We start from the raw sequence: 14,733 nt of genomic DNA, 5'->3' as shown, positions 1-14,733 counted from the left end.
ATATATATATATATATTTTGAATAGTTTTGAATTTGATGATATAATATGTTTAATTTGAGTTAAAAATTTGGGCGTTACTTCAATAAAAATAGTATGAGAGTTTTCAGAAATTTATTTATTTAAAATCCATACGTTTCGGCTAGCATCTTAGCCTTCATTCAGTAGTAATCAATTTAACTATAAAAATTAAAACTAAATAAATAATATGGCAGGAATTTCATAGAAAAACAATAATAATAATAATAATAATAATAAAAATAAAACACTTGCAATTTTGTATCCTAATAAAACATATGAAAACATTACTAATCCATGGTATGAGTATGTGCACATTGATAAAATTTATATTTATTAACATCACAGATGGTAAAACACACAAATAAGCATGATAACTTAACAAGTTGTTGAAACTATGTATTTAGTGTTCGGAGTTTAAGATAGAAATTTCACATTTTTTCTTGAAAAATTTTTAGCGTGTGTTCAAATTTTACGGGCAATTTAAAAAGCGATGGGATCTTGTCATTTTTTTAAAGAAATTTTGACACGCTATTAAGAAACCACGTGTTTGTTTCGTTCAGGGCCGTATTGCAAATTTTTGACAAATTTGATCAAGATTTTTTTGAGCTTATAAAAAAGCTTAAATTTATCCGTTCTATTCGCTGCAATATTTTAAAAACTTTTAATTCTTAGATATTGGCAACAAAATGGTTACCTCCGATAAAACTAACTGATTTGCAGGCTTATCCTACTGTACATATATTTCCCGATGTGCATTAGAAGTACATAGTTTTTGAATGTCTTGCAGAAAGAGCAATACTAGCAAAAAAATTAGAAATTTAAAATTAAAATCTGAAGATAAAACTGTTTTTGAGAGAAAACTTTCAAAGTTATTGAAATCTCACTCGTTTCGCTATGCATATCATAACCTAATTCAAATATGTATGTTAGTATTTTAGCGTTGTAGTGGGTAAATTATCAATGTAATTTGTGTTAGCTGCCTTTTTCATTTATATATCACATATTTATACATTTTATACTTTTTTATACATTTTATATATATATATATATATATATATCTTATATATAAAATTCTTCTGTAACAATGTAAGTTTCATTAATCCTCCTAAACTATAATTCGGATTTTCATGAATCTTCCTGAAGTTTGTTCGGGAAATTTTCTAGAATGTTTTGATTCATAGAAATATAGTTAGATTGTAGAAATAAATGGAAAAAATTACAAAAAACCGCTTATCATTGTTTGACCTTTAAAATATTTAAGGCATGGTTTGACATTAAAAGCAAATGACAACTGTCATTTGCCAAACATTTCTATTCACTTATAGGCTAAGGCAATATTAAAATATAATAAATTCATGATTAAGAATAAAGAAAATGTAATGTCTACATTATTATTGTCGAAAAGCAGCTGAGATGTGCCATAATTGAAATAATATAAGATGCAAATAATATAACATACGTCTGACAGTCTGCGCATGCGACTGACGCGCACGGCGAATCGTGTTCTCAACGCACTTTGCAAACAGATTCGCCGTACGAATTCGTGCAAACGAACGAACGAGCCATAAGTGATTGCGCTCAAAGATATTCAATTTGCGGTCGTTTTGCCTTACTATGCTAAGTCACAATACAAAAAAAATTACTTATTCAAAAAATTATTTAGAAGTTTCATTGTGTCAAAATTTCATATGGTTGGCATTTTGTACGGAATACTTACTCAATGGAGCGCTTTGGGTCTGAACTTTTTTTTACTGTTTTCCAATTCGCTTGGAATTTTGGAATTAGGCTCATCTTACTCTCAAGTTCAAAAGTGAAAACAATTTAGACTCCTTTGCACTACCCGGGGGGATGCCATTTCTTTTCAGTGGTTGTAATAACGTTGGGTGTGGATAAAAGAACTAATTATGAGAGAAAAATGTTTAATAATGTTTTTCAAAAAAGCAAATACTTTTCAAGTTACTGGCTACTCAAAATTTGTTTTTTTTTGCGTTTTTCATCGTTTTTTGCTAATATTTTCAAAAATATACATTTTAACGAAAATTATGTAATGAACAAAATTATATCAATGAAAATCCTAATAAATCGCTATTTTACAGTGTTCTAGGAACAATATTAAGTTAATTATGAAAATGGGTTTTTATAGTTCTCCAAATAAGCTTTAAAAGAAGTACTTCTGCGTGTAAAATGAGTGAGCGATCATGCAATTAAAAGACGCATACAATTTTTTTTTCATTTCAAAAAAAAATAATTTTTTCCCTCTAGAAAACTTGGTTTGAGAGATCTTGATGGATTCTTACCATAACATTAGTACAAACGATTTTCAAAAAACTCATGATTTTAAAAAAATATTAAAAAAAATATCACATAAAATCTCTGAAAAAATACGTATAAAAGTATTATATGAAAACAAGGTATTCAGCTAATTATTAATTATTTTTTTGTTACACAAATATTAATAGAGTTCTAACTGTTTAAAGAGTGCGAGGCTGTCCAACCGGAGTGTCTTTCGAGCCCTTTTACCCTTCGCCGTTTCAAAATAAGAGAAGTTACGGTAAAATTTATGATAGAGAAAGTTGTAGCTCATTTAATCACCTTTAAAATAGTATATTACTTATATATTTAATAGTTATGATAAAATCAGAATTAAAAGAGTTATAATCCAATTATTGCGGGGTGTGATGACGAAATGCAAATTGTTTTCACTTCTGAACTTTAGATTAAGATTAGCTGGGCATACGCTTTTTTCCTCTCCATTTACTGCAATAATTTTGTTGATAGTAGGTTGAATAGATTGTGAACAAAATTTGACAAATTAATTCACTTCAAATATGAACGTAAGTAATAATGTATATAGAATTATTAGTGTAATTTAGCAAATTAAAATATGGTACGAAATCTTAAAAATTGTAGGCAACATTATTGAAGTAATTATTTTGAGTAGAAAAATCGAAGGTGATATTGTACCTTGACCGCATGCTATATATTAATTCTTTCTGAATTTGTTATATTTTTTAAAAGATTTCAATTTTCAACACAGGTATCTATGCTATGACAATAAATACATGGTGATAAATTTGGAAAATCAATGTTTTAGCCGTCAATAAACAAAAAATGATTCATTTAAACATCCACATCTACAGGTATGTCTAAATATATTGTATAATCCTTAAATTCAACAAAATAAATTGAGCTATTGGAAATAAATTTGTTCTATAAATCGCAGTGTATAATTTTTAATATATAATTTTATTGAACATATTTTAATATTTGTTAAAGAAATAATTAAAGTGTTAACTGTGGGAATTGAGAATAATCATATTATTTGAAACAGTACTACATTTAACATCACTCATATATTGGTGTAAATAGTAACTCGAAGAACAATGATTATTTTTAACTGAACGGTATAAATATTAGTATAGAATATTAAAAAAACGTAGAAGTGGGTACAGGACAACGTCTGTCGGGTCATCTAGTATATATATATATATATATATATATTTTTGAATATTCTTGAATTTGATGTTGATATATATGTTTAATTTGAGTTTAATATTCGGGCGTAACATCAATAAAAATATTTTTATTGATGTTACGCCCGAATATTAAACTCAAATTAAACATATATATATATATATATATATATATATATATATATATTACGTGCGGCCCGCCATAAAATTTTGGAAAACCAAATTGGCCCGTAGGTTAAAAAGGTTGCTCGCCCTTGATTTACTTGGTATAACGATAGATTACTTGGTCTTAATGAACATACTAAACCATTAACGTCCTACGAAAACTGGTACAATTATAAAAATTATTGATTTGTGAAAATTTGCTTTTAGAAAATAATCCGAGTTAACGTGTTCGTTCGCTTTCAATTATGTGTAATAAATCATCTCGGAATACTTTTAATCACTCATAAATTAATTTGTTTATTATTGATTAAGTTGATTATTTACACACATCGGGAAGTTCATGTAACTTGCCTCAAGGCTAAATACCAATACCAACTAGTTATTTTCAAATTTTCACCAGGCGCTTGCACGAAAAATTTTCTGACTTTATTATTGCTTCACTCAGCCCTAATTGTTTAAAATTTATTAAAAATGATAAAAAAAAGACTGCTCAATTTAAATTTTAAAAAATTACGCTCAAACGGGTGCTTACATCCTTCTCATTACCAACCCCAATCCGGGGTTTGGGAAGAAAAGTAAAAGGCACTTTGAGCTTAAAATTTTGCGAAAACGGAGCAAGCTCCTTACAATCGCACTTTTCAAAAAAAAAAATCAGATGATATGATACTATTAAATGATACTCTATTAATATAACTCTTAAGTGTTATGGTTCTATTTAAATATATATTTGCTGTTTTTGAAGTATATGTCATAAGGCTCATGATTTTCTATGTATTTATATCTTCAAGATAGTTTACTTTTTTTTGAAAATAAAAAAAAGCAAAATTTTGGTTTACAAATAGACAATCTCTTACTTCGAAATTGATTGGACCATATAAACTAGTGATGTGCCGACTCCAAAATTTCCTGATTCGATTGATTCGAATCAGAAAAAAACCTGATTCGAATCAATTCGAATCAAGTTCATATATGAACAATTATAATTTAAGAGAAGAAATAATATCATTTTAATAATTTTATAAGTGAAATAATTAATTTAGTAAGCAATTGATTCCAAAAAGTGCAGAGATAATTACATTTATATTATATATATAATAATAAACTAGCTACAAATATAACTAATATTTCAAGTGAATTTACAGTAAAATATAACCAAACACTTCTCTATCACTAAAGCATATAAAACAATATTCTTAATCTTACGTTGAACGAATGCATGTGTATATTATTGATTGTTTAGATCTAATCTAAACAGGGAGCTGAATCTAACGTCTTACGAATGACTTAAAATTCAATCCACTACTGTAAAGATTGATATTATTTCATTTGTGTGAATTTGCCATTACTTGCATAATTAAAATATGATAATTTTGTATGTGTATGAAACTCGTTGTGTAGTTTATTTTGATAATAATTAAAAATCTAAATCGCGTATTTATTATCTAAACGAGTTTTTGATATTTCTTGAACAAATTTGCTCTCAGCGCTTAGTCAAAAATAAACAAACACCCAAAACCCATACGCACTGCATCTCGATAAGTCGATACGCTAAAACACGGACACATGTTTCGAACTCAAGTCGGAATGATTCAGTTTGAGTCATATGAACTCGGATAAATTCATATCGACTTGAAGTCGGGATGAGTCGGTTTGAGTCATAGGAACTCGGATGAATTCATATCGACTTGAAGTCGAAATGAGTCGGTTTGAGTCATAGGAACTCGGATGAATTCATATCGACTTGAAGTCGGGATGAGTCGGTTTGAGTCATAAGGACTCGGATGAATTCATATCGACTTGAAGTCGGGATGAGTCGGTTTGAGTCATAGAAACTCGGATGAATTCATATCGACTTGAAGTCGGGATGAGTCGGTTTGAGTCATATGGAGTCGGATGGTATTGTTAGACAATGAATGCGGTTAAAGTCATATAAATTGGAGTCGGGTGATACATTTAAGCGTATTAAAGCCGAGTGACTCGCATGATTTAAGGGGGGCGATACATGTAACAAGGGAAAAAAAAATCGATTTTTTTTCATAAATCGTTACAATAACATCTCAAAAATATGCCTGTAAATATTCAAAACAAAATTATAATTATTTATACAATAAAAACTCATTTAAGTGCCACGCCTCAACTCGACGCTTGAGTGCTATTGTACTCTTATCTGTTTCTATGTGTCAAAACTTTAAACGCGTTTTTCTCAAAACGACATTTTTTAAATTTGCGGGCGGGATAACTCAAAAAGTTCTCAACCGATTCCAATGAAATTTTGCACACATCTACTTTACAGTAATAGCTTCTAGTTTAACCTCAAACATTCCAAAAAAATTTTCAAAAATTAATCCTTTTACCAAAAAAACCATTGAAAAAAGGTGAAAAATCGAACTTTTTGTTCTAAGGTGTGCCAATTTACGATTTTGTGACTTTTTTAATTTTTTTTTGGTTTAACTAGAAGATATATGTATTATGAACGCGTACAAACTAATTTTTTTTAATTCAGATCACCGTACGAAAAGTGAGAACGCCCGCAAATTGATGGCGTTTTCCGAGAGGGTCTTGGCAGATTTATTTTTACGGCAGCCATTTAAAAAAAAAAATAAAAAAAATTTTTTTTTGTGTATTTTAATATATAATAAATAACCCTAAAAAAGTTCAAAAAGATTCAGTCATTCCTTCCCAGTTTAAAAAGTCCTCAAAAAATGGTAAAAATTAAGGCGATTACATGTATCGCCCCCCTTAATTCAAGATTTATTTTTTATATTTATTATTATTATTTTTATATTTATTATTATTATTATTTATATTATTATAATATTGAATTAAATTAAAACATTTTTTTATATTTATCACAGTAAATATTTCGCGGCTTGATACGAGTTGATTCGAATCAAGTAAAATCTGATTCGAATCAAGTCGTTAAAGGCTTGATTCGAATGATTCGAAACACTTGATTCGACTTGGCACATCACTAATATAAACTAATAACTTATTTTAATAATAAAAATTGATTATTGATATTTAACCTTATCCAGACGGACCGAACTACTAGCTCTAATAAATCTGTCTAGAGAGAGTATAAAAACCAAGTAACCATAATATGTGTTTTACATGGTTGGGAAAGTAAATGACCATTTTAGCATATATCTCATTTATTTCTTTTATGAAAATGAAGTTATTTCAATCTTCGCGTCACCAAATAAATAATGATAATTAAAGGTTAGCATAAATAATCATGAGGTCAGAAAATACAAGATAAAAAATTAATTTAATTGTTTGAAATACATTTTTAAATTATTTTTTACAAATAATATGAGTCCATTATATTATTTATTATAGTTCAGAGTATAATAAATATAAGTCCATTGTTTTCTATATCTTCGACGGTTATGATAAAACGAAAGTTTAAAAAAAGTCAACTTTCAGAAGTTAAAAATTCAAATTCTTTAAAAATGGCGTATGAATCATTTATATACTAGCATGGAAACTATGCGGCTATATCATTTAATAGAAAAACAGATAATCAATACAATGACTGCTATCTGAATGCTTTCTAATAATTATTGGAAACGCAAATTACCTGGTTTTCCAGTGCGGAAGCTACCGCCTTTTTGACTAGGGTCTCTTTAATTGCGGCTACTGGCGCAGTACTAGTCAATGCTTGTGATGATGGCTGAGTGGCGGTTGGAATTGTAGAAGGCGGTTGACCATTAGGCGAAGTTGCTAGCGAAGGCGGTTGAGGCGGTGGAACACCAGGGCTACTGGGGCTCTCGGATTTGAAGAACAGTTCGCGCTTACTTTGCAGCTGAAATAGACAAAACGAAATGTGTCATTATAAATAGTAATATTAATTTGAATGGTACTAAATTGTATGTAGGTTATATTAATTTTTTTTTATTATTATTTTTGAACAGCAATCAGAACCTAATAGTCCTATAAGCTGTTGTGCTGATTTTGACTTAATACTAGTCTGTTTGACAGATGGCAACCCAAACAGTTGTCACATCTCTGTATGATAAATTATTATTACAATTTCTGTAATAAGGCAAGTATGGTGCAGCAATGCCGGGTGAGGGCTATTTTCACTTGGAAACATATTGCAATCTATATTTCCAAGTGAAAACCGTTGTCAATGTTGTCTGACAACAGGCTGCTCGAAGTGGGTATCGAAACCGGGACCTCTGAAACAAGTCCCGTCGCTCTTAACCTACGGGCGAGCCCGGTTATATTAATTAAAAACATATCAATATCTTCAAATATTTTCTTAGCAGCAGGTAAAATGGTTTTACCAATTTTACCCTTTAAACTCTAGAAGCTTTGTTGAAGGCTAAGCCAGCAACTCGACAGTAATCCGTCGTTCTCGCTTTTTTCATAAGTTCGTTATTGTCATGGTGATGAAAACAAAACAAATGTGTTTTATTTTGTTTTACGTCTCGCCAGAGGGTCTACAACACCAAGCCGGAGGCTATCATGATTACAAAGAGCAACAAAGCTGACAAAACTGACAGAGTTGGGCAGAATAAAGTAATGAGTCACAAAGTAAAATGGTTCAAAAAGGTCAAATACCTTGGCCTAAACCTGAACCTGAACCGTAGACTCAGCTTCACCAAACATACGAACATCAAATTCGGATAAACATTTAAGATGATAAATTTGCTGAGATCTGTCTTGAACTATAAAAGCCCGCTGGAATGGATGAAAAACGGACGAACCAGTATTGTTGTAGGCTGCTCCCGTGTGGAACGCGACAACGAAGACGAATTTACGGTATCTACAGGCTACATAAAACGAAGCACTACAACTAGTACTACTAAACAAATGGAGAGTCCCACTGACAAGAATCTACTACCCCACGAAATACATACATAAACATATAAAAAGATCAGTGATTTTTTTTATTTCAAATGTAGAGATCACGCTGTCAGTCAATCGTCATCCAGGCACTTGGGCAATTTACACAAAATATAGTTTGGTAGTACAAACACGGCATGATAAACTAATATCATGATAAACCATTTATTGTAATGTGATTTTTTAAAGAAATTGTTGAACTTTTTTGATCCTTGTCTGATATAATTTTTGCTATTGCATATAGAATGAATTGTAATAGAACATTTAATAACCTAAGAGTGTAATATGTGAGGCTAACAAACTTATGATGTTTACTATTATTATTAACTTCCCGTAGGACAAGTTATAGTAATTGCAAAAAAACGAAAATGAAAATTTTAATATATTTTTACGTTTCAAAGGTTTCTGAATATTTTCGCATATCTTAGAAAAAAGGGATGTGTGTGTATGTGTGCGTGTGTGTGTGCGGATACAAATTTTCGTCGACGATTTCGGGAACACCGATCAACTGATTTGAATAATTAAAAAAACATTCGATTCGTATGGATAAAAAGACGTGCTGATTAGTTTTTGGCGAAGGCAGGTCTAGCCGTTCAGAAGATACCGGGCAAAAAGTGCCAAAAACGATAAATCAGTTTTTAAGAGAACGGAGCGTCCGATTTTAATAATTCAAAAAACATTTTACTTGTATTGACAAAATGAACAACTGGTAAAATTTTTAGGATAGCAGGTCTAGCGGTTATGGACTCTCAATAAAAATAAATTAAAAAATGCCATTTGGCGGTCAAAAATGTTTATTGGACATATGTATATAAAATTATCAGATATTTTATAGAAATTTTAATAATGTGTACCAATTTTGTATAAACTTTTTTGGATTCCGTACCAAGATTTTTAATTTTGAAGTTTTCTATATGGTCCAAACAAATGTCCTCGATATTTTCGACGGTATGAAATAACCGATTTGTATGATTAAAAAATCATTGGGTTCGTAAGTGGGGAGGAGCCTGCCTTAGAGGTTACAAAAAATCGCTTTTTTAGGAATTTTTAGGGAAGGAACTAAATATTTAATAAAAACAAAACTTTCAGGTTTTATTGTTATACATTTCAACATAATTCTCAATTTTTTTCATTAAATAAATCGAAAAGAAATAGCTCACAAGCAAGCTAAAGGATTAACATGAATACAATAAAATGAGATACGCCACAAAGCGGCAATACATTTATATTCACATGTGAGATAATCTAAATAATGATCGATTTAAAAAAATCTGATGAATCAAGTGTTGCAGGACCTTTAGTAATTTTATTAACACGAACCCGTCGTCCGAATATAATTTTTTTTTTATAAAATGAACGCTTTAGAAGTTAGTTTACTATGATTTAGACTATTTCAACGTATTTAAATAATATATAAAAATATTATGTTATTAACATAATAAAAAATACATTTTTCGATATCTACATCTTCAGTACTAGAGCAAAATCTTTACAATGTATTTTTTCTTCTCATCAAGACACTGTACATTTGTCATAATAATTTTTAAAACTAGATACATTGTATCTGATACAATGTCATACATTTTGAAGAAAGTAAATTACGTAAACGTTATAAAATACGGAACAAATATATAAGCAGGAGTAAATTAAATTCATGACCTACTATACAAATGTAAATTTATTAAAATAAATGAAAATTTTAAGAAATCCAAAAATCACATTGACCAAATTTAAAATGACAAACGTAACTGGAGTAGTTTCTAGATCTTTCTTAATAGTTATTCGTAGTAAATATATGCATCCAATCTATTTAATTAAAAACCAAAATATTATGCTCTGTTGCTTGACGTCAAAGAAATATCGCTTATCGCTCCTTTTCGGTGCTTGGAATACCATCATATGCTCAATGAAGTTTGTTTATTTTGTATTCTTTGGATTGAATACGATACAATTGGTATAAAATTAATTAAACAGTTGAGATTAAGAAGAATGTGTAATTTTAAATCAAATTCATGTGAAAAACCGACACTCATTGCTTAAAAAACAGTAAAATGATATTTGTTTTACACCATACCTGTCACAACGTAAAAAGTAATATTCTAAATGAGTTCAAAAAGAGTTCTAATATCTATATATGGTGCAGAAACTGCTTTGCACAGAATGCCCGCACAGACGACACAAACCTCGACGCATTTTGAGAATTTTATACGGACTTTGTATATTAAACATATGTTTTAAAAGTAAAAACTAAAAAAGTATCGAGCTTTTCTCTCACAATTTTCTTGCCAAATTGAAAGCAAAGTAAACTGTAACATGCCCCTCAAAAATGAACATGATATCAACAATGCCATGAATGGCACACAAACCAATATACCAATCATACCAATCTTATATATAAAATTCTTCTGTAACAATGTAAGTTTCATATTTCCTCCTAAACTATAATTCGGATTTTCATGAATCTTCCTGAAGTTTGTTCGGGAAATTTTTTAGAATGAATTTTTTAGATTCATAGAAATATAGTTAAATTGTAGAAATAAATAGAAAAAATTACAAAAAACCGCTTATCATTGTTTGCCCTTGAAAATATTTGAAGCTTAGTTTGACATTAAAAACAATTGAGGACTGTCAATTAAAAACATTTCTATTCACTTATAGGCTAAGGCAATATTAGAATATAATAAATTCATAATTATGAATAAAGAAAATGTAATGTCTACATTATTAATGCCGAAAAGCAGCTGAGATGTGCCAAAAATTAAATTAATATAAGATGCAAATAATATAACATGCATTTGACAAGTGATGCAGTCTGCGCATGCGTCTGACGTGCGCGTGGTTTGCTTTTGCTTGCAATAATTTTGTTTGCGCACTTTGCGAACAGATTCGCCGTACGAATTCGCGCAAAGGAGCGAGCCATAAGTGATTGCGCTCAAACATATTCAATTTGCAGTCGTTTTGCCTTACTATACTAAGTCACAATACAAAAAAAATTATTTAGAAGTTTCATTGTGTCAAAAATTCATATGTTTGTCATTGGGTACGGAATATTTACTCAATGGAGCGCTTTGAGTCTGAAATTTTTACTATTTTCCAATTCGTTTGGAATTTTGGAACTAGGTTCATCTTACTCTTCAGAAGTGAAAACAATTTAGACTCCTTTACCACTTCTCGGGTGGATGACATTTCTTTTCAGTGGTGTAATTTTACTTTTTTCAAAATAACGTTGGGTATCGATAAAAGAACTAATTATACGAGAAAAATATTTAATAATGTTTTTCAAAAAAGGAAATACTTTTCAAGTTACTGGCTACTGAATATTTGTTTCTTTTTTGCGTTTTTCATCATTTGTTGCTAACACCTTCAAAAATATACATTTTAACGAAAATCATGTAATGAACAGAATTATATCAATTAAAATCTTAATAAATCGTTATTTTATAGTGTTTTAGGAACATTATTAGGCTAGATATGAAAATCGGTTTTTATAGTGCTCAAAATAAGCTTTAAAATGAGTACTTCTGCGTGTAAAATGAGTGAGCTATCATGCAGATAAAGGACGCATGCAATGTTTTTTTTTTTCATTTAAATCAAATACTTTGAGTGCCATATCCACCAAAATTAAAAATAATCGTATTCAATCTAGAATTAACTTGGTTTAAGAGATCTTGATGGATTCTAGAAAATACCACAACTTTAGTACAAATGATTCTTAAAAAACTCATGATTTCATGAAAAAAAAAAAAAACATTTTAAAAAAAACAACCAATTTCTCATCATAATACCTCTGAAAGAATACGTATAAAAGTATATATATAAGAAAATTCGAGGTATTTTTCTGACTAATTATTATTGTTTATTATTTTTTCGTTACACAAATATTGATAGATGTATGATTAATTAAGGAGCTGTCCAACCAGAGGTCTTTCGAGCCCTTTAACCCTTCGCCGTTTTACAATAAGAGAAGTTACGGTAAAATTAATGATAGAGAAAGTTGTAGCTCATTTAATCACCTTTAAAATAGTGTATTACAAGTTCTGATAAAATCAGAATTAAAAGAGTAATAATCCAATTATTGCTGTGGATGGTGACGGAGTGCAAATTGTTAAAAACATTGAAACTAAGATAAAGATTAGCCTATTTCCAAAATATCAAGTAAATTGGAGCACAGTAAAAAAAATTACAGAGCAATAATTTTGTTGATCGTAAGTTGAATAGAGCACATGTGAACAGGATTTGACAAATTAATTCACTTCAAATATAAACTTAAGCAATAATGTATATTGATTTATTAGAGAAAAAAATGCAATTTAGATATTAAAATTACTTAAAGCCAGTTAAAATATGGTACAAAATTATAAAAATTATAGGCAACATTATTGAAGCAATTATTTTGGGTGAGAAAAATAAAAGGTGATATTGCACCTTTGCCGCCAATGCTATATATTAATTCTTTCTGAATTTGTTGTACTTTTTAAAAGATTTCAATTTTCAACATGAGTATCTTATGCTATGACCATAAATCAAAAAGGCAGACGATCATTTTTAGTGTGATAAATTTGGAAAATCAATGTTTTAGTCGTGAATAAACAAAAAATCATTCATTTATACATCCACATCTACAGGTATGGCTAAAAATACTATATAACCCTTAAATGCAATAAAATAAATTGAGCTATTGGAAATAAATTTGTTCTATAAATCGCAGTGTTTAATTTTTAATATACAATTTTATTGAACATTTTTTAATATTTGTTAAATAAATAATTAAAGTGTTAACTGTGGGAATTGAGAACAATCATTTTATTTGAAACAGTTCTACATTCAACATCACTTATATATTGGTGTAAATAGTAATTCAAAAAACAGTAATTATTATTTTTAACTAAGCAGTAAATATTAGTATAAAATATTGAAAAATTGTTGACGTAGGTACAGAACAACGTCTGTCGGGTCAGCTAGTATACTTATAAAGATGCGGCTATAATTTCTACACTGAAGTTCGCAGTCAATCGAAAATCATATTGTCTCCGCTCACAGGGAGATAAAAAAATAGTTTAATAAACTTGCAGAGACCTGAAAATACTAATTTTTCAACACAAAAATAAATCATCAGATCATGATACCAATTACTCATTGTGGAAGGCAACTAGAATTATGGCATCGTGCCTTAAGGCAAATTGCTGGAACTTCCCGTATCGTAACGAAATGTTCGAGGAATTTTAAATGTTTTCAAATAGATTATTATAAATAAATATTGTAACATTCTCGAATATTTATAAGAATTATATAAACTGAATTGCAAAGTTGAAAATATTTGTTTAAAGTACGAGTATATTAGAACTTAAGTCAGAATAACAATTAAAATCTAAATTATTTTCGATATTCAAAAAAATTTTTTTGAAAAAAAAATTGAAACTAATGGAGCGCATGGAATCATGCCTTAAGGCAAATTGCTGGAACTTCCCGTACCAAAAATTATTATTTTTTTAAAAGCAATTAACATTTTTGAAAAAAAATTACATCGACAAAATTAGATTTTTGAGAAACTATAAATTTGACAAAAAATTACTTTTTCTTAAAAAATGTTCTTAAAATTCTTTTTTAAGAAAAAGTGTGTTCTTTATTTAGACATATTTTGGAAATTCTGAACTTTTTTTCAAAGCAATCGTACTGCTTTAACTGCATAGAGACAAAATGTCGAAGCGCGTAAGCGCCGCATCGCCGTCTAACGGATAAACATTGGTACCGAACCCATAGGAATGTAAACGAAATTTATACTTATTGTTAAAATCTCTATAAAATATTTGATAATTTGATGTGCATATGTGTCTAATGATCATTTTTTCAAAATAACGTCTGATATCGATAAAAGAACTAATTAGAAGAGAAAAATGTTTAATAATGTTTTTCAAAAAAGCAAATACTGTTCAAGTTACTGGCTACTGAAACTTCGTTACTTTTTTTGCGTTTTTCATCGTTTTTTGCTAATATCTTCAGAAATATACCTTTTAACGAAGATCATGTAATGAACAAAATTTTATCAATTAAAGTCTTAACCACTTAACGATCGAGTTTTTTTTCGAAAAAAGTGATCTAAAAGAGCAGGTTTTTTTTATTTCGGATTTTGAAAGCTTAAGTGATGTAATATATGTTTCTGATACGATTTTTCATTTCATTTTAATTTTTTTGTATAAAATTAGCAAAATGCATCGTAATATTGAA

General features: G+C 29.1%; 1 protein-coding gene across 3 annotated transcripts in view; it reads right to left on the bottom strand.

Moving 5' to 3' along the window:
- LOC113374830 (septin-7) overlaps positions 1 to 14,733 on the bottom strand; it is a 334,150-nt gene that overhangs the window by 71,192 nt on the left and 248,225 nt on the right. For all 3 annotated transcript variants that reach the window (XM_026614797.1, XM_026614796.1, XM_026614795.1), the window contains one exon: positions 7,238 to 7,462. In XM_026614797.1, coding sequence (XP_026470582.1) covers positions 7,238 to 7,462 — 225 coding nt within the window. The remainder of the gene's footprint in view (positions 1 to 7,237; positions 7,463 to 14,733) is intronic.

This window comes from Ctenocephalides felis, unplaced genomic scaffold (assembly GCF_003426905.1).
Source record: "Ctenocephalides felis isolate EL2017-DRISC unplaced genomic scaffold, ASM342690v1 CF-g0.4_SCAFFOLD_01886, whole genome shotgun sequence".
NCBI lineage: Eukaryota > Metazoa > Arthropoda > Insecta > Siphonaptera > Pulicidae > Ctenocephalides > Ctenocephalides felis.
This window is presented reverse-complemented; position numbering and strand designations above follow the sequence as displayed.